The sequence below is a fragment of the Salmo salar genome, chromosome ssa15, assembly GCF_905237065.1.
Source record: "Salmo salar chromosome ssa15, Ssal_v3.1, whole genome shotgun sequence".
Classification (NCBI taxonomy): domain Eukaryota; kingdom Metazoa; phylum Chordata; class Actinopteri; order Salmoniformes; family Salmonidae; genus Salmo; species Salmo salar.
This window is the reverse complement of record NC_059456.1, coordinates 34,574,296-34,594,134: the sequence shown is the minus strand read 5'-3', so window position 1 is coordinate 34,594,134 and position 19,839 is coordinate 34,574,296. Positions and strand designations below refer to the sequence as shown.

Genomic DNA, 19,839 nt, shown 5'->3' with positions numbered 1-19,839 from the left:
CCAGTGGTCTGTGTATCTTTCATTTCAGTAGAATGAAGAAGATACTAAAGATACAGTAGCCTGGATGAGGCAGTGATTTAGGACTACTATGGATACATATCTAGCTTCTGTGAAATTTGAAGTGACATGAATAAAATAGTTACCACCTCTGAATTATCATGTTGAATATAAACCCAAAAGACACAAACTAAGTTACATTCCAAGAGAGGCTAAGTGTTTTTTAATAAATCCATGAATTATTTATTACATTACCTCACTGAGGACTTAATTGGAATGTTAATTCAAATGACATCCCACAAAGGAATTTACTGCAAATAATTTTAAATAACAGGACCATTCAGAACACTAAAACACTAGGTGGGTATCAGATATTTCTTAGTCTAAATGGGTACGACTGTTGAGAAATCACTTTGTAAGACAATTGTGTTTGGGGCAGCTGATATACAGAATTTCATTATTAATTTATGATTTTTTTCTAGATCTCTGGACATTCATTGGCCGCTTTGGCGAGCAATAAATCCGCAATGGATTGTGGGTAAATTGGTACTAACAGGCTGATCTACAAATAATCAGTAGTTAGGTGATTTGTAGATCAGATCAGTCAGCTGGCAGTTTCCAACTGCAACGCAGTCGATGTGGCACAAGCCCATTCACTCTTCAGTCCCAGATGTCTTCTTCTGAGAGAGGACCAGATCCTTTACCTCGCTGGTTAGGGAGACCAGCTCCTTCCGGATGGCCTCTGCCTCGTCCCCCTCCTCTGGGTTCTCTCCCTCCCCCTGCTCCTGCTTTTTCCCCTGGCTCTGGCTCACCAACCTCTTAACCACCAGACCCTGGTAGCCCGTCAGCAGCTTGTGCTGCTCCTGGAACAACCACACCCGTCCAAAAGCTTCAGTATGACGTCATCTTAAAAATTGTGTCAATTGTAAACAGGTTACAATGTAAGTGTTGCAGAAACAGATCACCATAGGTCCCCCATAGAGCTAATCAAAAACATCCCAATAACATAAAAGGCTGCAAATATACACAATTCTAACTATTACTGGTATAATAACACCAGCAATTTAGTGTAATGCATTATCAATGAGAACCAAGGAGAAAAGGAGCAGTACCTCAGAGACACGGCCCACCAGAGTCCCTATGATCTGGGGGACACAGCGTCCGGGGGCGTGCAGCATGCAGTGGGTGCTGGCCTGGAAGAGAAGCACACTGGTCAGGTGGAGAATCAGGGCTGGGTCCTCAGTCTCCTTCAGCTGCTCTATCAGAGCCTGGCGGTGCAGGAACAGGGCCTGTCTATAGGAACCAGAACAACACACACTGCCCAGTCAGACAATGACCCAGGTCCATGATTATAGACAAGGTAAATGCTTGGACTTAATTTGCTCTCTTTACCTTTCTCTTTTCTTGTCTCCCTTCTTCAGCATGAATCCACACACCGCAACTGCCGTTTCTATATTGGTTAAAAAATCTTCAATTGTCTGAAAATAAAAATAAAATATCAATAGTGTCAGAAAAGCTTTCCATGCATATGATACATATATGAGAGAGCAATCTCAAAGTACTTTTCTTTGTTTTATAACATCTGCAATGATAAGTAGTAAACCTCCAACTGAATGAACATAACTTACCTTTCCATTCAGACTGTTGTGCACTTTCATAAGAGGCCCTTTGGTTTCCACTGGAAACATTCCTAATATCTTCACTCTGACCTAAAGGGAGATACATTGACATGCATTGTGACATTTGGGAATGTGCAGTACATGGATGAAGCCTCACTAAAGTACCGACCAACAGGTTTGAACAGGCTTGGAATGACAAGCTGAGAGGAGACCTAACCTCATTGGTGATAGAGCTGGGATTCTCTGCTGACATCATGAGTTCAGCAGCCATGAAATTCACCAGGATGTTGGTGACGTCCGTGCACACTGTCTTCAGGACGTACTTGGCAATGTGGACCTGGGTCTCATCTGTGGACTCAAATAATGATGGATCAGTTGATGTTTATGCTGCATTACTAGGTTTTTCATTCAATGAGGATTACCTGTACTTCTGTTGGAGTTAAATAAAGCAGTTTACCAGAGAAGAGCTTGGTCCCTTTCTCAAAGAGCCTGATGTTGTTGTACAGGTTGGAGAGCTCCTCCTGGAAGTCTTTCACACTTCTCTTCTTTGTCACCCCGGTCGTGGAGCTAGTGGAAGACATGAACACAGTCCGAACCACCTCCTGGTAGGTCTTAGTCAAAGGCCTGCAGACAGAGCAAGACTCTTGCATGTTAAAACTGGCGCATTGATGCACAGTATTTATTTTGTGTGTTGAGTAAAGGGGTTAAAACATTGCGCTTGAAAGTGATTGTAACTGATCGTTGAGTGTGACAGGAATCCCTACCTTACTAAATGCTCTGCCAACTCAGAGAGGATTTCTTCGGGGCAGTCACACACTCTCTCTTCTAGGACAGCAGTGATCTCCTCCAGGGCCATGAAGGGGACTTCAGTCTGTTTGTTACGATCTGCAAAAGAGTGAAAGAAAAATATAATTGGCCTTAATGAGTACTTCAGTTAACTTGGTCTTACACTAACAGGCTTAATCACCCAGGGGAGCAATCTCCTCCAACACAACTGTTAAGATCTCATTACAGAGGACTACCTCACTGAACAAACAATGTAATACTGTACATTAATTGACATAGGGTTTTATTGTGCACACCCACAATAACTTCAGCCTGTGATCCAAACTGGAGCAGTGCTACATAGTGAATTCAGTGTGGAACCCAGGCAACATAATGACTGTAGTCGTACTTTGTGGGGTGACTGCTGTCTCCTCGTCACTGTCATCGTCCCTCCTGCCCTTCTTCTTCGTTTTGCGTATCCTGACCTCTCTGGCGTTGCATCCTCCACCACCTCCTTTACTGCCACTGCCCTCTAGGAAGCAAAACAATATCAGAGTCAAACAATTAATTAACACTCTCTGCAGGGTCTGCAGAAAGCAGATGTTTCAGGTTTTCAGGGATGCAGTATTTTTAACCTAACTTCCGTTTTTCCTGAAAAATGGATGTGGGGTCTCCACTCAGGCGTCTTTTTACACCTGCTACGTTAGGTTAATTAATGAATAACAGGGAATTGACCAGGAGTCAAATCTCTCCAACTACCCAGCAGAAAATACCTGGGCTTAGAAGAGTTTATCATGTCTAGTTGATAACCTAACAGACATTTTCTAGAGAGATTAGAATGAGGCCTAGCCTGTACTACCTGTAGTCTTTTTCCTCCTCTCCGCCTCCCTCTTCTCTTTTTTGGAGGGGGCTGTATTTTCTGTCATCATAGCGCCTTGCTTGAGATCGTCTTCAGTTATCAGGAAAACAGGGTTGTTCTTGGCTTCCTGAAAGAGAACAGCATGGAATTGATGAAGTGGAAAGGATTTACTGACTTTATTGTCGCCATGGGGAAATTTTGTTGCAGTGTCATGTACACGTTTAAAGTGGTGTTTAAATACAAACCAAATTGACAAAATAACTTTCACAACAGTTACATACCAATAAAAAGAGACTAGCCTGCTGGCCTAACTGGGTCGAAAGGAACATTAGCTCGAGCTATTTAGGAGGGATATCACACCTGGCACAAATTATTGTCTAGTTCTGTTTTTCATGTCGTGGAGTTGGCCTGGCGGTATACTGTATTTTACTGTATGAAAAAAAATTATACACTGCTCAAAAAAATTAAGGGAACACTAAAATAACACATCCTAGATCTGAATGAATGAAATAATCTTATTAAATACTTTTTCTTTACATAGTTGAATGTGCTGACAACAAAATCACACAAAAATAATCAATGGAAATCCAATTGATCAACCCATGGAGGTCTAGATTTGGAGTCACACTCAAAATTAAAGTGGAAAACCACACTACAGGCTGATCCAACTTTGATGTAATGTCCTTAAAACAAGTCAAAATGAGGCTCAGTAGTGTGTGTGGCCTCCACGTGCCTGTATGACCTCCCTACCACGCCTGGGCATGCTCCTGATGAGGTGGCGGATGGTCTCCTGAGGGATCTCCTCCAAGACCTGGACTAAAGAATCCGCCAACTCCTGGACAGTCTGTGGTGCAACGTGGCGTTGGTGGATGGAGCGAGACATGATGTCCCAGATGTGCTCAATTGGATTCAGGTCTGGGGAACGGGTGGCCCAGTCCATAGCATCAATGCCTTCTTCTTGCAGGAACTGCTGACACACTCCAGCCACATGTGGTCTAGCATTGTCTTGCATTAGGAGGAACCCAGGGCCAACCGCACCAGCATATGGTCTCACAAGGGGTCTGAGGATCTCATCTCGGTACCTAACGGCAGTCAGGCTACCTCTGGCGAGCACATGGAGGGCTGTGCGTCCCCCCAAAGAAATGCCACCCCACACCATGACTGACCCACCGCCAAACCGGTCATGCTGGAGGATGTTGCAGGCAGCAGAACGTTCTCCACGGCGTCTCCAGACTCTGTCACGTCTGTCACATGTGCTCAGTGTGAACCTGCTTTCATCTGTGAAGAGCACAGGGCGCCAGTGGCGAATTTGCCAATCTTGGTGTTCTCTGGCAAATGCCAAACGTCCTGCACGGTGTTGGGCTGTAAGCACAACCCCCACCTGTGGACGTCGGGCCCTCATACCACCCGCATGGAGTCTGTTTCTGACCGTTTGAGCAGACACATGCACATTTGTGGCCTGCTGGAGGTCATTTTGCAGGGCTCTGGCAGTGCTCCTCCGGCTCCTCCTTGCACAAAGGCGGAGGTAGCGGTCCTGCTGCTGGGTTGTTGCCCTCTTACGGCCTCCTCCACGTCTCCTGATGTACTGGCCTGTCTCCTGGTAGCGCCTCCATGCTCTGGACACTAGGCTGACAGACACAGAAAACCTTCTTGCCACAGCTCGCATTGATGTGCCATCCTGGATGAGCTGCACTACCTAAGCCACTTGTGTGGGTTGTAGACTCCGTCTCATGCTACCACTAGAGTGAAAGCACCGCCAGCATTCAAAAGTGACCAAAACATCAGCCAGGAAGCATAGGAACTGAGAAGTGGTCCGTGGTCACCACCTGCAGAACCACTCCTTTATTGGGGGTGTCTTGCTAATTGCCTATAATTTCCACCTGTTGTCTATTCCATTTGCACAACAACATGTGAAATGTATTGTCAATCAGTGTTGCTTCCTAAGTGGACAGTTTGATTTCACAGAAGTGTGATTGACTTGGAGTTACATTGTGTTGTTTAAGTGTTCCCTTTATTTTTTTTGAGCAGTGTATATATGATATACCGGTATTGATGAAGGGACCGGTTTGGGTTTTTACTTTACCTTCTATACCGGTATTTGAATGTTTGGTTTGTTAAATGTGATGCCATGTGTAATATCAATTTTTATAGTTTACTTTGCTACTTGAGTCATCTCTCTCTGCTCTTTCTTTCCGTGCCACTTTCCACAGACCTAGCCATGCCCCCTGTCATTCAAGGAAAGCATTTGATGTTCCTCAACCACAAGACATTTGCTTCAGTCTGCTTGTTCAATGCAGCACATGCAACAATGTTCATGACAACAATGCTGTTTTCACTTTGCTTCTTAATATAAATCCACTAGCGTTCTATAATGACACTATTAGTTTGTGTATCTTAAATCAGCAAACAGCTAGTTTGTCTTTTCTTAGCAAGTTGCCCTAAATCTTGTGAGATGCTAATTGTTAGCTGCTAATGCTAATAGCTAGCTAATAAATGTACTGAGTAAGAGCAAACGTAGCTAGCTAATACAGCCTGATAATACCAGTGATGGTGTAGACCTAAATCAGCATGTTGTTTGTGCAACAGTATCTTCTAAATCAAAGAGGAATATGCAAAGGAAGAATATGTTAGCTACATGAAGTAGCTAATAAAAAACATGTAATGTAGCCAAACCTTATAGTGTACCCTAGGAAACACTTATCAGCACTTTAGTTCCTACCCTGTCAAAATAACTCCTCCCTGGCATGTTAATTAATTGTCATCTCAAACACTGTATTCCATGTGCCCACTATTATATTCTAACTATAGAATTAGAATAGTCATTCTATTTCCATGATTCCAACAGTTTCTCTAATTTGCAAGTCAAATCGCAATTGCAACATTAGGTTAAAAATAAGTCCTAGATTATTTGCCCATATCGTGCAGCCCTACGTGTGGAAATTCTCTCAATTGAGCAGTGGTAAGTAAAAATACTTTAAAGTACTACTTAAGTCATTTTTTTTGGTTTCTGTACTTTACTATTTTTGACAGCTTTTACTTCACTATATTCCTAAAGAAAATACTGTACTTTTTACTCCATACATTTTCCCTGACACCTAAAAGTACATTTTGAATGCTTAGCAGGACAGGAAAATGGTCCAATTCACACACTTGTCCAGAGAACATCCCTGGTCATCTACTACCTCTGATCTGGAGGACTCACTAAACAGAAATGCTTTGTTTGTAAATGATGTCCGAGTGTTGGAGTGTGCCCCTGGCTATCCATAAATTAAAAAGAAAAGAAAAGGGTGACATCTGGTTTGCTTAATATAAGGAATTTGAAATTATTTATACTTTTACTTTTGATACTTAAGTACATTTGATCAATTACATGTACTTTTGATACTTAAGTATATTAAAAAATATATACTTTTAGACTTTTACTCATGTAGTATGTTACTGGGTGACTTGACCTTGAGTAATTTTCTATTAACATATCTTTACTTTTACTCAAGTATGACAATTGGGTACTTTTTCCACCACTACAATTGAGTACAGGAAATGCAGAAATGATAAGTGCTGAAATTTGTTTTGGTTGAAGTTGAATTTAACAGTATAAGACAGTCAGGATAGAGAAAGACTCATTGAAATCACTGTGTTGCCACCCTAGGATCACTCACTACTCATAAAGCAAATGTACAACTTTTATTATTCAAAAACTAAAAATACCGTCCAATTTAACAAAAAATATTGTGATATAATATTTTGGCCACAACGCCCAACCCTACCGTGGTGCCCTATACCTGCACCCAGAGGGGAGTAGTTCAAAGACACAGCTATACACGGAGTGTACAACTCATTAAGAACACCTTCCTAATAATGAGTTGAACCTCCACCCCCTTTTACCTTCAGAACAGCCTCAATTCGTCAGGGCATGGACTCTATAAGGTGTCGAAAGCATTCCACAGGGATGCTGGCCCATGTTGACCCTAATGCTTCCCACAGTTGGGTCAAGTTGGCTGGATGTCCTTTGGGTGGTGGACCATTCTTGATACACACAGGTAACTAACTGTTCAGCGTGAAAAACCCAGCAGTGTTGCAGATCTTGAAACAAACCGGTGCGCCTGGCACCTACTACCATACCCCATTCAAAGGCAATTCAATATTTTGTCTTGCCCATTCACCCTCTGAATGGCACACACACACAATCTATGTCTCAAGGCTTAAAAATCCTTCTTTATCCTGTCTCCTCCCCTTCCTCTACACTGATTGAAGTGGATTTAACAGGTGACATATATAAGGTATAATAGCTTTTACATGGATTCACCTGGTCAGTCTCATGGAAAAAGTAGGTGTTCTTAATGTTTTGTACAATTAGTGTATCTCCATCTCAAAAGGCGATGACAATCTGCCGATCAGGTAACTTCATGACAGGTGTGATATACCTTCTGAGCTTTATGCTGCATAGTTTCCTCAAAGAGACAGAGACAGTTGCTGATGAACTTCTCGCTGACCACCACGGTGTCTCCCAGGACCCTGGCAGTCGACTGCACGTTGGTCGTTCTCATGGCCTCGTTGATTATGATGCCAACGTCTTCCATGGACAGACAGCTGGGCAGAATGGGCTACATGTCAAAAGCAGAGGGAGCACATGTGACACTAAGTGACTCAAGAAAATACAGTGCATTCAGAAAGTATTCAGACCCCTTGACTTTTTCCACAATTTGTTACGTTACAGCCTTATTCTAAAATGTATTACCCCATAATGACAAAGCAAAAACAGGGTTTTAGAATAATAAAAAAACTTAAATATCACATTTACATAAGTATTCAGACCCTTTACTCAGTACTTTGGTGAAGCACCTTTGGCAGCGATTACAGCCTCGAGTCTTCTTGGGTATGACGCTACAAGCTTGGCACACCTGTATTTTGAGAGTTTCTCTCATTCTCTGCAGATCCTCTCAAGCTCGGTTAGGTCGGATGGGTAGTGTCGCTGCACAGATATTTTCAGGTCTCTCCAGAGATGTTCGATCGGGTTCAAGTTCTGACTCTGGTTGGGCAACTCAAGGACATACAGAGACTTGTCCCGAAGCCACTCCAGCGTTATCTTGGCTGTGTGCTTAGGGTCATCCTGTTGGAAGGTGAACCTTCGCCCCAGTCGCTCTGGAGCAGGTTTTCATCAAGGATCTCTCTGTACTTTGCTCTGTTCATCTTTCCCTCGATCAAGACTAGTCTCCCAGTCTCTGCTGCTGAAAAACGTCCCCACAGCATGATACTGTCACCACCATGCTTCACCGTAGGGATGGTGCCTGGTTTCCTCCAGACGTGACGCTTGGCATTCAGGCCAAAGAGTTCAATCTTGGGTTCATCAGACCAGAGAATTTTGTTTTTCATGGTCAGAGTCCTTTAGGTGCTTTTTGGCAAACTCCAAGCAGGCTGTTATGTGCCTTTTACTGAGCAGTGGCTTCCATCTGGCCACCCTACCATAAAGGCCTGATTGGTGGAGTGCTGCAGAGATGGTTGTCCTTCTGGAATGCTCTCCCATCTCCACAGAGGAACTCTGGAGCTCTTTCAGAGTGACCATCGGGTTCTTGGTCACCTGCCGGACCAAGGCCCTTCTCCCCCGATTGCTCAGTTTGGCCGGGCAGCCAGCTCTAGGAAGTCTTGGTGGTTCCAAACTTCTTCCATTTAAGAATGATGGAGGCCACTGTGTTCTTTGGGACCTTCAACGCTGCAGAAATGTTTTGGTACCCTTCCCCAGATCTGTGTCTCGACACAATCCTGTCTTGGAGCTCTACCGACAATTCCTTCTACATATTTCAGTTGTATTTTGTTATATAAATTGGCAAAAATGTTTTTTTTTGGTTTGTCATTATGGAGTAGTGTGTGTAGATTGATGAGGAAAAAAACGAGTTAATACATTTTAGAATAAGGCTGTAACGTAACAATGTGGAAGAAGTCAAAGGGTCAGAATACTTTCCGAAGGCACTGTATATTTTAAATGTGACAAGTTAGTTACTGAGCAAAATCAACAAATTATGCTATAAATTATTTTTGTGATTTGGCAGAGAACGATTGATAAAGCAGGTTGGTATGGACCTGCACATCGGCCCATGTGGCAGAGTTGACAGCCTCCTCCACAGAAGCCTCCACCTGGTCTACCAGGGCCTGGCCTACACAGGCTGCCCTGAGAAACAGCAGCTTGCTGGACTTTAAACGTTTCTTGATGTAGCTCACTGGGTCAGGGATGCCAAGTCTGATCAAAGAATCAAACTCTGTGTGGAGGGAACAGAGGACATATTTGAGGGTACAAATCAGGTTTTAGGCAGATTTCCAGTATGGAAATTATGAAAAATAAATATTGCAACCAATAAGCTTAGTATATCCCCTAAATAATCTAAGATGGGAGTACCTAAATAGCCGTTCTGCTTGAGGAAGGAGTCCACCCAGGAATTCTGTGTTTTGGAGTAGATGTCAGGGATGTAGACAGCTTTGTCCTGCCGGCCCCCCACCACGGTGCCTTTCAGACGGCCAGTATTCACCAGCTCCTCCAAAACAGCTGGGGACCAAAAGTAAGCTGAACAATAGCATGACATACAACTGCATTTGATTGATTAGGCGTACTCAAAACATTGTTTGTACAGAACACACAGATCAAATCATTATACACCTAAAACACAGTACAGTACTGACAATTCAGCTTGGTCTGAATTTTAAAACAACAGAAGGAACAGGTACTTACAGTAGAGAAGATGTTCCTGAAAACCATAGACGCCAATCACATTACCAACTGGTGTTGGCCTACAAAAGGAACTCAAAGGAATTAAGTATTAGGAGCAGTGCGGGAAAAAAAATAAGACAGTGTTGGTTAAAAAAGCAAGACAGGTAGGGATTGGTATGGAACATACCGGGTCACTGCACTGAAAAGCCCACGGATGCGAGCTCCATGGCGAGAGACAAATGCAGGGGTAAATAAGACTCCCCTGTTGTACTCATCCATCTGGCCTTGGATGACTTTCCCAAGGCGCTTCGACAGCTCCTACGAGACACAGCATAGCACACAATCAGACAAAGTGGTTAACATTTCAGATAACTGTGTGTACAGGTCCATACATGCACCTCAAGCTGAAACTCAAGCTACCGACGAAGCACACAGATACTTAAATTTCAAAAGACTATTGATATCAAAGTATAAACATGATTAAAAACAGATATTTTCTGTAAGCAACACCTCAAATATAGAAGACGGGGTGGTATTGACAAGGAGACAGAGGTGGCTCTAGACTCACGGTTAGTGCTATCCGGTATCCTTGGGACGTCCCTACCCTAAACACTAACCCTTACCTTAAGCATTTTGAATTTCAACTTAAATGGGGTGACGTCAGAGTTGGGACGTCCCAAGGACCACATTTAGACTTTTTTTCCCCCTTGCCTCACCTCAGTCAGGAAGTCCCCTGGAAGGTCATAGTTTTTACATAGTTCTGGGATATTCACAAAGCCTGCCTCTTGTAGTTTATCATTCACCTCCTCAGAAACTCGATTCAGGTAGTTTCTAGAAGACAGGGGGAATTCAGAACAAATCTAATAGCCCAGTAGTTGACAGTACTACAATGAAAAAATGTGTTGTGTGAAAAGTCCTACTCACTGATCGATAAGCTGCCCCAGCACCAGCTGAATGCTTTTATCAGATCTTGCGATGTCATTTGCTCTGGCCTCAACATGAACCCAATCAACGTTGATAAGCTGTAAACAATAATAAAAAAGCATTATTGTCAGAAACATTTAACTACAGTGCTACACACTAGGAAGAGGAATTAGTAGTACTGCAGAGTGACACACACCTTCTGTAGATCCACAATGTTGACCCGACCTTTGGAAAGCAGAAACAAGATTTTTTTTTATTTTTTAAATCTATGTCACCATAATAGTATTATATATACAGTTGACCTGACTCAGTTACACCAGCTCTGTCAGGAGGAATGGGCCAAAATTCACCCAACTTACTGTGGGAAGCTTGTGGAAGGCTACCCGAAATGTTTCACCCAAGTTAAACAATTTAAAGGCATTGCTACCAAATACTTATTGAGTATGTAAACTTCTGACCCACTGGGAATGTGATGAAATAAATAAAAGCTGAAATAAATCTCTACTATTATTCTAACATTTCACATTCTTAAAAGAAAGTGGTGCAAAGAAAAGGTCCTAACTGACCTAAGACAGGGAATTTTTACTAGGATAAAATGTCAGGAATTGTGAAAAACTGAGTTTAAATGTATTTGGCTAAGGTGTATGTAAACTTCCGACTTCAACTGTCTGTGTGTGTATATATACACTGCTCCAAAAAATAAAGGGAACACTAAAATAACACATCCTAGATCTGAATGAATGAAATAATCTTATTAAATTCTTATTTTCTTTACATAGTTGAATGTGCTGACAACAAAATCACACAAAAATAATCAATGGAAATCCAATTTATCAACCCATGGAGGTCTGGATTTGGAGTCACACTCAAAATTAAAGTGGAAAACCACACTACAGGCTGATCCAACTTTGATGTAATGTCCTTAAAACAAGTCAAAATGAGGCTTAGTAGTGTGTGTGGCCTCCACGTGCCTGTATGACCTCCCTACAACGCCTGGGCATGCTCCTGATGAGGTGGCGGATGGTCTGAGGGATCTCCTCCCAGACCTGGACTAAAGCATCCGCCAACTCCTGGACAGTCTGTGGTGCAACGTGGCGTTGGTGGATGGAGCGAGACATGATGTCCCAGATGTGCTCAATTGGATTCAGGTCTGGGGAACGGGTGGGCCAGTCCATAGCATCAATGCCTTCCTCTTGCAGGAACTGCTGACACACTCCAGCCACATGAGGTCTAGCATTGTCTTGCATTAGGGGGAACCCAGGGCCAACCGCACCAGCATATGGTCTCACAAGGGGTCTGAGGATCTCATCTCGGTACCTAATGGCAGTCAGGCTACCTCTGGCGAGCACATGGAGGGCTGTGTGGCCCCCCAAAGAAATGCCACCCCACACCATGACTGACCCACCGCCAAACCGGTCATGCTGGAGGATGTTGCAGGCAGCAGAACGTTCTCCACGGCGTCTCCAGACTCTGTCACGTCTGTCACATGTGCTCAGTGTGAACCTGCTTTCATCTGTGAAGAGCACAGGGCGCCAGTGGCGAATTTGCCAATCTTGGTGTTCTCTGGCAAATGCCAAACGTCCTGCACGGTGTTGGGCTGTAAGCACAACCCCCACCTGTGGACGTCGGGCCCTCATACCACCCTCATGGAGTCTGTTTCTGACCATTTGAGCAGACACATGCACATTTGTGGCCTGCTGGAGGTCATTTTGCAGGGCTCTGGCAGTGCTCCTCCTGCTCCTCCTTGCACAAAGGCGGAGGTAGCGGTCCTGCTGCTGGGTTGTTGCCCTCCTACGGCCTCCTCCACATCTCCTGATGTACTGGCCTGTCTCCTGGTAGCGCCTCCATGCTCTGGACACTACGCTGACAGACACAGCAAACCTTCTTGCCACAGCTTGCATTGATGTGCCATCCTGGATGAGCTGCACTACCTAAGCCACTTGTGTGGGTTGTAGACTCCGTCTCATGCTACCACTAGAGTGAAAGCACCGCCAGCATTCAAAAGTGACCAAAACATAAGCCAGGAAGCATAGGAACTGAGAAGTGGTCTGTGGTCACCACCTGCAGAACCACTCCTTTATTGGGGGTGTCTTGCTAATTGCCTATAATTTCCACCTGTTGTCTATTCCATTTGCACAACAGCATGTGAAATGTATTGTCAATCAGTGTTGCTTCCTAAGTGGACAGTTTGATTTCACAGAAATGTGTGTTTGACTTGGAGTTACATTGTGTTGTTTATGTGTTCCCTTTATTTTTTTGAGCAGTGTATATATATATATATAATTTAAAAAAAATGTAAACTAGGCAAGTCAGTTAAGAAGAAATTCTTATTTACAATGACGGCCTACACCGGCCAAACCCAGACGACGCTGGGCCATATGTGCGCCGCCCTATAGGACTTCCAATCACGGCCGGATGTGATACAGCCTGGAATCAAACCAGGGTGTCTGTAGTGACGCCTCTAGCACTGAGATGCAGTGCCTTAGACCGCTACGCCACTCGGGAGCCATGTAGGTCATTTAGCAGACGCTTTTATCCAAAGCGACTTAGTCATGCGTACGTATATTTTACATAAGGGTTGTCCTGGGAAAAGAAAGTACTACCCCGGCATTGCAAGCACCAAGCTCTACCAACTATCTAAGCTACAGAGGATGGTCTTTTACATAACCTTTTGTCCATGTCAATAAATGTAGGTGTATGTTAAACCTTGAACATCTACGCAACCATGATCTGAGATGAATGAGTGCAACACTTTTTTCCTTGACGACAAAGGTATTGGAATCAGAAGAAGGTTGCCTAGCCAACTGACCTCCATGGACGTAGAGCTCATCCCTTATCTCTCTACTGATTTGGGACGGGGTTATGTACTCTTTGCCATCAAGTGTGTGTACCACATCCAACTTCTTCTCTTCAACCAGCTTGGCAACGATTTCAATGCAGTTCCTCTCGGACAACCTGGGAAGGATTTACAGTAGAAGGGGTATTTAGACACAAAGATCCTAGAATTTAGTTCTATATGAAACTCTATGCATTTTGTAAAAAGGCCTTTCTTTCCCCTGGGATATGTTCCGGGATTCATCCAATAGCATTGAGGAGTTTACAGTCACGGGCTTCATCAATAAGTTCATAGAGGATGTTTTCCCCAGTGACCTTAAGATTGTATCCAAACCACAAACAATGGATTACAGGCAGTATCCCTACTGGGCTAGAACTACCTCTTACAAGGAATGGGTAACGGACATGGATGCATACAAGAAAGCCCACTACGACCTCCGACAAGACATCAAACATGTAAAAGGACAATATAGGAGGAAGGTGGAATCCTATTACACTGGCTCCGACGCTTGTTTTATTTATATAATGGATTACACAGGGAAACCCAGCCATGAGTTGCCCAGCGATGCAGAACTCCCAAACAAGCTAAATGCCTTTTATGCTTGTGTTTCCGGATGACTGATCTCACTCTCCGTGGCCGATGTGAGCAACCGTTTAAACAGGTTAACAATCACAAAGTGGAATACCTGCATGTGCAGACCAGCTGGCAAATGTCAAAGATATATTCAATCTCTCCTTGTCCCAGTCTGTAATCCCAACATGTTTCAAGGTGATCACCATTGTCTCCGTTCCCAAGAGCACCAAGGTAACCTGCCTAAATGACTACCGCCCTGTAGGACTCACATCTTTAATTATGAAGTACTTTGAAAGGCTGGTCATGACACACATCAACACCATCATCCATGACACCCTAGACCCACACCAAATAACTATGTGAGAATGCAGTTCATAGACTACAGCTCAGCATTCAATACCATAGTCCCCTCCAAGCTCATTACCAAGCTAGAGACCCTGGGACTGAACCCTTCCATCTACAACTGGATCCTGGACTTCCTGATGGGCCGGCCCCAGGTGGTGAGAGTAGGCAACAACACCTCAGCCACACTGAACCTCAACACGGGGCCCCCTTATGGGTGTGTGCTGACTCCACTCCTGTACTCACTTTAGTGGAGCGGCTCGATAGCTTCAAGTTCCTTAGCATCCACATTACTAACCATAGTCCACACACACCCACACAATCGTGAAGAAGGCATGGCAGCGCCTCTTCCCCGTTTGGAAGCTGCAAAGATTTGGCATGGGCCCTCAGATCTCAAAAAGTTCTACTGCTGCACCATCGAGAGAGCATCTTGACTGGCTGCATCACCACTTGGTATGGCAAATGCAACAGCCCTTGACCAAAGTGTCAGAGAGAGTGCTGCGGACATCCCAGTACATCATTGGGGCCAAGCTCCCTGCCATCCAAGACCTCAAGATCAGGCGGTGTCAGAGAAAGGCCCAAAAAATTGCCAAAAACCTCAGCCACCCAAGTCATAGACTATTCACTCTGCTACCATCTGAACAAACAGTACCGGAGCGTCAGCTCTGGGACAAACAGGCTTCGAGACAGCTTCTACCCCCAATGCATTAGACTGCTAAAAAAGTCAATTAATGGTACCCGATCTATCTGCACAAATGACCTTATCTTGCACTGACCCTACGCACACTCAATATACAGTGCATTTGGAAAGTACTCAGACCCCTTGACTTTTTCCACATTTTGTTACGTTACAGCCTTAATCTAAAATGGTTTACATAGTTTTTTCCCCCTCAATCTACACACAATACCATAATTACAAAGCTAAAAAAGGTTTAGACATTTTTGCAATAAAAATAAACTGAAAAATACATTTACATAAGTATTCAGATCCTTTACTCAGGACTTTGTTGAAGCACCTTTGGCAGCGATTACAACCTTGAGTTTTCTTGGGTATGATGCTCCAAGCTTGGTACACCTGTATTTGGGGAGTTTCTCACATTCTTCTCTGCAGATCTTCTCAAGCTCTGTCAGGTTGGATGGGGAGAGTCGCTGCACAGCTATTGTCAGGTCTCCAGAGATGTTCGATCGGGTCCGGGCTCTGGCTGGGCCACTCAAGTAGATTGAGACTTGTTCCGAAGACACTACTGCTCTGTCTTGGCTGTGTACTTAGGGTCATTGTCCTGTTGGAAGGTGAACCTTCGCCCCAGTCTGAGTTCCGGACGCTCTGGAGCAGGTTTTCATCAAGGATCTCTGTCCTTTGCTCCATTCATCTTCCCCTCGATCAAGACTAGTCTCCCAGTCCCTGCCGTTAAAAAACGTCCCCACAGCATGATGCTGCCACCACCATGCTTCACTGTAGGGATGGTGCCTGGTTTCCTCCAGACGTGATGCTTGGAATTCAGCCCAAAGAGTTCAATCTTGGTTTCATCAGACCAGATAATATTGTTTCTCATGGTCTGAGAGTCCTTTAGGTGCCTTTTGGCAAACTCCAAGCAGGCTGTCATGTGCCTTTAACTGAGGAGTGGCTTCCATCTGGCCACTCTACCATAAAAGCCTGATTGGTGGAGCGCTGTAGAGATGGTTGTCCTTCTATTTCAGTTGAAGGCATTCAGTTGTACAACTGACTAGGTATCCCCCTTTCCATTCCTGGAAGGTTCTCCCATCTCCACAGAGGAACTCTGGAGCACTGTCAGAGTGACCATCAGGTTCTTGTTCACTTCCCTGACCAAGGCCCTTCTCCCCTGATTGCTCAGTTCGGACGGGTGGCCAGCTCTAGAAAAAGTCTTGGTGGCTCCAAACTTCTTCCATTTAAGAATGATGGAGGCCACTGTGTTCTTAGGGACCTTCAATGCTGCAGAAATGTTTTGGTACCATTCCCCAGATCTGTGCCTTGAGACACAATCCTGTCTCGGAGCTCTACGGACAATTCCTTCGACCTCATGGCTTGGTTTTTTCTCTGACATGCACTGTCAACTGTTGGACCTTATATAGACTGGTGTGCGCCTTTCCAAATCATGTCCAATCAATTGAATTTACCACAGGTGGATCTCAAGGATGATCAATGGAAACAGGATAAACCTGAGCTCAATTTCGAGTCCCTCAGCAAAGGGTCTGAATACTTATGTACACTTCCATTTTAAAAAGTTTGGGGTCACTTAGAAATGTCCTTGTTTTTGGAAGATTTTGTCCATTAAAATAACATCAAATTGATCAGAAATACAGTGCAAACATTGTTAATGTTGTAAATGACTATTGTAGCAGGAAACGGCAGATTTTTTATGGTATATCTACATAGGCCCATTATCAGCAACCATCCCTCCTGTGTTCTAATGGCACGTTGTGTTAGCTAATCCAAGTTTATCATTTTAAAGGCTAAATGATCATTAGAAAACCCTTTTGCAATTATGATAGCACAGCTGAAAACGGTTGTGCTGATTAAAGAAGCAACAAAACTGGCCTTAAGACTAGTTGAGTATCTGGAGCATCAGCATTTGTGGGTCTGATTACAGGCTCAAAATGGCCAGAAACAAAAAACGTTCTTCTGAAACTTGTCAGTCTATTCTTGTTCTGAGAAATTAAGGCTATTCCTTGCAAGAAATTGCCCAGAAACTGAAGATCTCGTACAACGCTGTGTACTACTCCCTTCACAGAACAGAGCAAACTGGCTCAAGTCCTCAACTGGCAGCTTCATTAAATAGTACCCGCAAACACCAGTCTCACCATCAACAGTGAAGAGGCGACTCCGGGACGCTGGCCTTCTAGGCAAAGTTCCTCTGTCCAGTGTGTGTTCTTTTGCCCATCTTAATCTTTTCTTGTTATTGGCCAGTCTGAGATATGGCTTTTTCTTTGCAACTCCGCAGAGAAGGCCGCATCCCGGAGTCGCCTCTTCACTGTTGACGTTGAGACTGGTGTTTTGCGGGTACTATTTAATGAAGCTGCCAGTTGAGGACTTGTGTTTCTCAAACTAGACCCTAATGTACTTGTCCTTTTGCTCAGTTGTGCACTGGGGCCTCCCACTCTTCTTTCTATTCTGGTTAGAGCCAGTTTGTGCTTTTCTGTGAAGGGAGTAGTGCACTGCGTTGTACGAGAACTTCAGTTTGTTGGCAATGTCTCGCATGGAATAGCCTTCATTTCTCAGAACAAGAATAGACTGACGAGTTTCAGAAGAAAGATCTTTGTTTCTGGCCATTGTGAGCCTGTAATCAGACCCACAATTGCTGATGCTCCAGATACTCAACTAGTCTAAAGAAGGCCAGTTTTATTGCTTCTTTAACCGGCACAACAGTTTTCAGCTGTGCTAACATAATTGCAAAAGGGTTTTCTAATGATCAATTAGCCTTTTAAAAGGATAAACTTGGATTAGCTAACACAACGTGCCATTGGAACACAGGAGTGATGGCTGCTGATAATGGGCCTCTGTACGCCTATGTAGATATTGCATAAGAAAATCCGCCGTTTCCAGCCACAATAGTCATTTACAACATTAACAATGTCTACACTGTATTTCTGATCAATTTGATGTTATTTTAATGGACAAAAAAATGTGCTTTTCTTTCAAAACAAGGACATTTCTAAGTGACCCCAAACGTTTAAATGGCAGTGTAAATAAAGTATATATACACACACACACACACAACTTGCAAAAAAAATATAAAAACTTGTTTTCACTTTGTTATTATGGAATATGTAGGTAGAGGATATTTTTTTAACCAAATTTAGAATAAGGCTGTAACGTAACAAAATGAGGAACAAGTAAAGGGATCTGAATACTTCCCTGAATGCACTGTATATACACACTCACATGACAACAAACACTTATACACTCATAATTTCCTGCTACTCTGTTATTTATTTTACTGTTATGTATCCTGATGCCTATTCACTTTACCCTGCCTTCATGTACATACTGTATCTACCTCATACCGAGTATCTCTGCAAATTGATCTCGTACTGGTACTCCCTGTATAGCTCCATTCTTGTGTATTTTATTTTATTCCTCGTGTTACTATTTTATTTGTAACTTTGCATCGTCGGGAAGGACTTGTATGCACGCATTTCACGGTAAAGTCTACACCAGCTGTATTCGGTACATGTGACAAATAAGGTTACTATGTAACGTTACAAATCAAATTGCATCTCAATGTCTAGATTTAGCAGCTGTTTCCTATAAAAGGCCAGGGGTTCTGTTAACATTACCTAACAGACTATAGTTAACAGCTAGGTAATACAATATTAGTCCTGCTAAAAACTTCTGCAGGAAGCCCGTAGGCACAGTTTATTTTTAAGAATGTTTTATTTGTTATACTAACAAAAAACATGCACAGATAGCCAGCTAACGTTAGCTGTCCTACTAACGATAGCTGTCCTACTGGTTCAGCCCACCACACGTTAGCTCCAGTTAGCCAACTCGGACTGTAACATTAGTTATATGACTGCCCAGACATAAACAGTCAACAAGTCAGTTATCTAGCTAGCTAACTTACTAGTTACATCTGACTATAAAGTTCAGAGAAGCTAACTAACGACTCGAGTATCGTTAGTTATTTTGAAATAGCCAGCTGGCATTCGCTACCTCTGCACTGTGTCAGCAAACTGTGCTCTCTGGAAATCCGCTGCCAGACGTCTGATTTCTTCCCAGGCGGCTGCCATCGTATTTTTTGGTGTCTAAAACTATTCAACTAAAGGTTTGCATGAGCGATAATCTTCAACTCTATGGCTATATGTAATTGCTACTAGCTAAACCCTGTTGTGCAAAGTACAATATCGTTAGCTAGTAGTGTAGGGAGTAATTCACACGTCAACATAACAGCAACGTAATACGGAAGGCCCGAGAGTCCAAAAACCACCAGAATTTTTCCCACACATTTTTCCCGTAAACCCTCCTTCTTCCTCGCGTGTGACGTCACATAATTAAATTAATCATCATCTTCATCTGGAACCTGCACAGCACATCTTTGGGAAAACATCGAACAAACACACACCTTATTATATAGTCACACACATTTTTTTTTTTTTAAAGTTTGTACAATTTCACTGATTCACACATTTTATTAGCCTGTTATTATTATAATAGCCTAATTTCATAAAAACTGCTTGAGAGCAGGAAATGCAAGCTACCTACAAA

The 19,839-nt window shown here is 43.4% G+C and overlaps 1 protein-coding gene across 2 annotated transcripts; it reads right to left on the bottom strand.

Annotated features, from left to right (window-relative positions):
• Positions 1-203: 203 nt before the first annotated feature.
• LOC106571328 (E3 UFM1-protein ligase 1) lies at positions 204-19,591 on the bottom strand. Of its 2 annotated transcripts, none has more exons than XM_014144268.2 (19): positions 19,288-19,591; positions 13,674-13,819; positions 11,061-11,089; positions 10,865-10,962; positions 10,657-10,771; positions 10,128-10,258; positions 9,962-10,020; positions 9,632-9,778; positions 9,319-9,494; positions 7,665-7,844; positions 3,241-3,367; positions 2,791-2,913; positions 2,381-2,501; positions 2,074-2,240; positions 1,834-1,964; positions 1,626-1,706; positions 1,390-1,475; positions 1,110-1,290; positions 204-860 (listed from the first exon to the last, which is right to left on the bottom strand). In XM_014144268.2, the coding sequence occupies exons 1-19, from the start codon at positions 19,362-19,364 to the stop codon at positions 651-653; spliced, it is 2,385 nt and encodes a 794-aa protein (XP_013999743.2). In that variant the 5' UTR covers positions 19,365-19,591; the 3' UTR covers positions 204-650. The 2 variants fall into 2 exon arrangements, with proteins under 2 accessions (XP_013999743.2, XP_013999744.2); XM_014144269.2 differs by having other exon boundaries at positions 581-860; positions 1,110-1,190.
• Between the last annotated feature and the right edge of the window lie 248 nt (positions 19,592-19,839).

Bases quoted from the DNA above. Each gene is read 5' to 3' on its own strand.
- LOC106571328 (XM_014144268.2), bottom strand. From the start codon at position 19,364: ATGGCAGCCGCCTGGGAAGAAATCAGACGTCTGGCAGCGGATTTCCAG. The intron at 9,495-9,631 runs GTACTCCCATCT...CCCTCCACACAG, and splicing joins CAAGCAGAACGGCTATTTAG to AGTTTGATTCTTTGATCAGA. The intron at 7,845-9,318 runs GTCCATACCAAC...TTTGACATGTAG, and splicing joins CCACATGGGCCGATGTGCAG to CCCATTCTGCCCAGCTGTCT.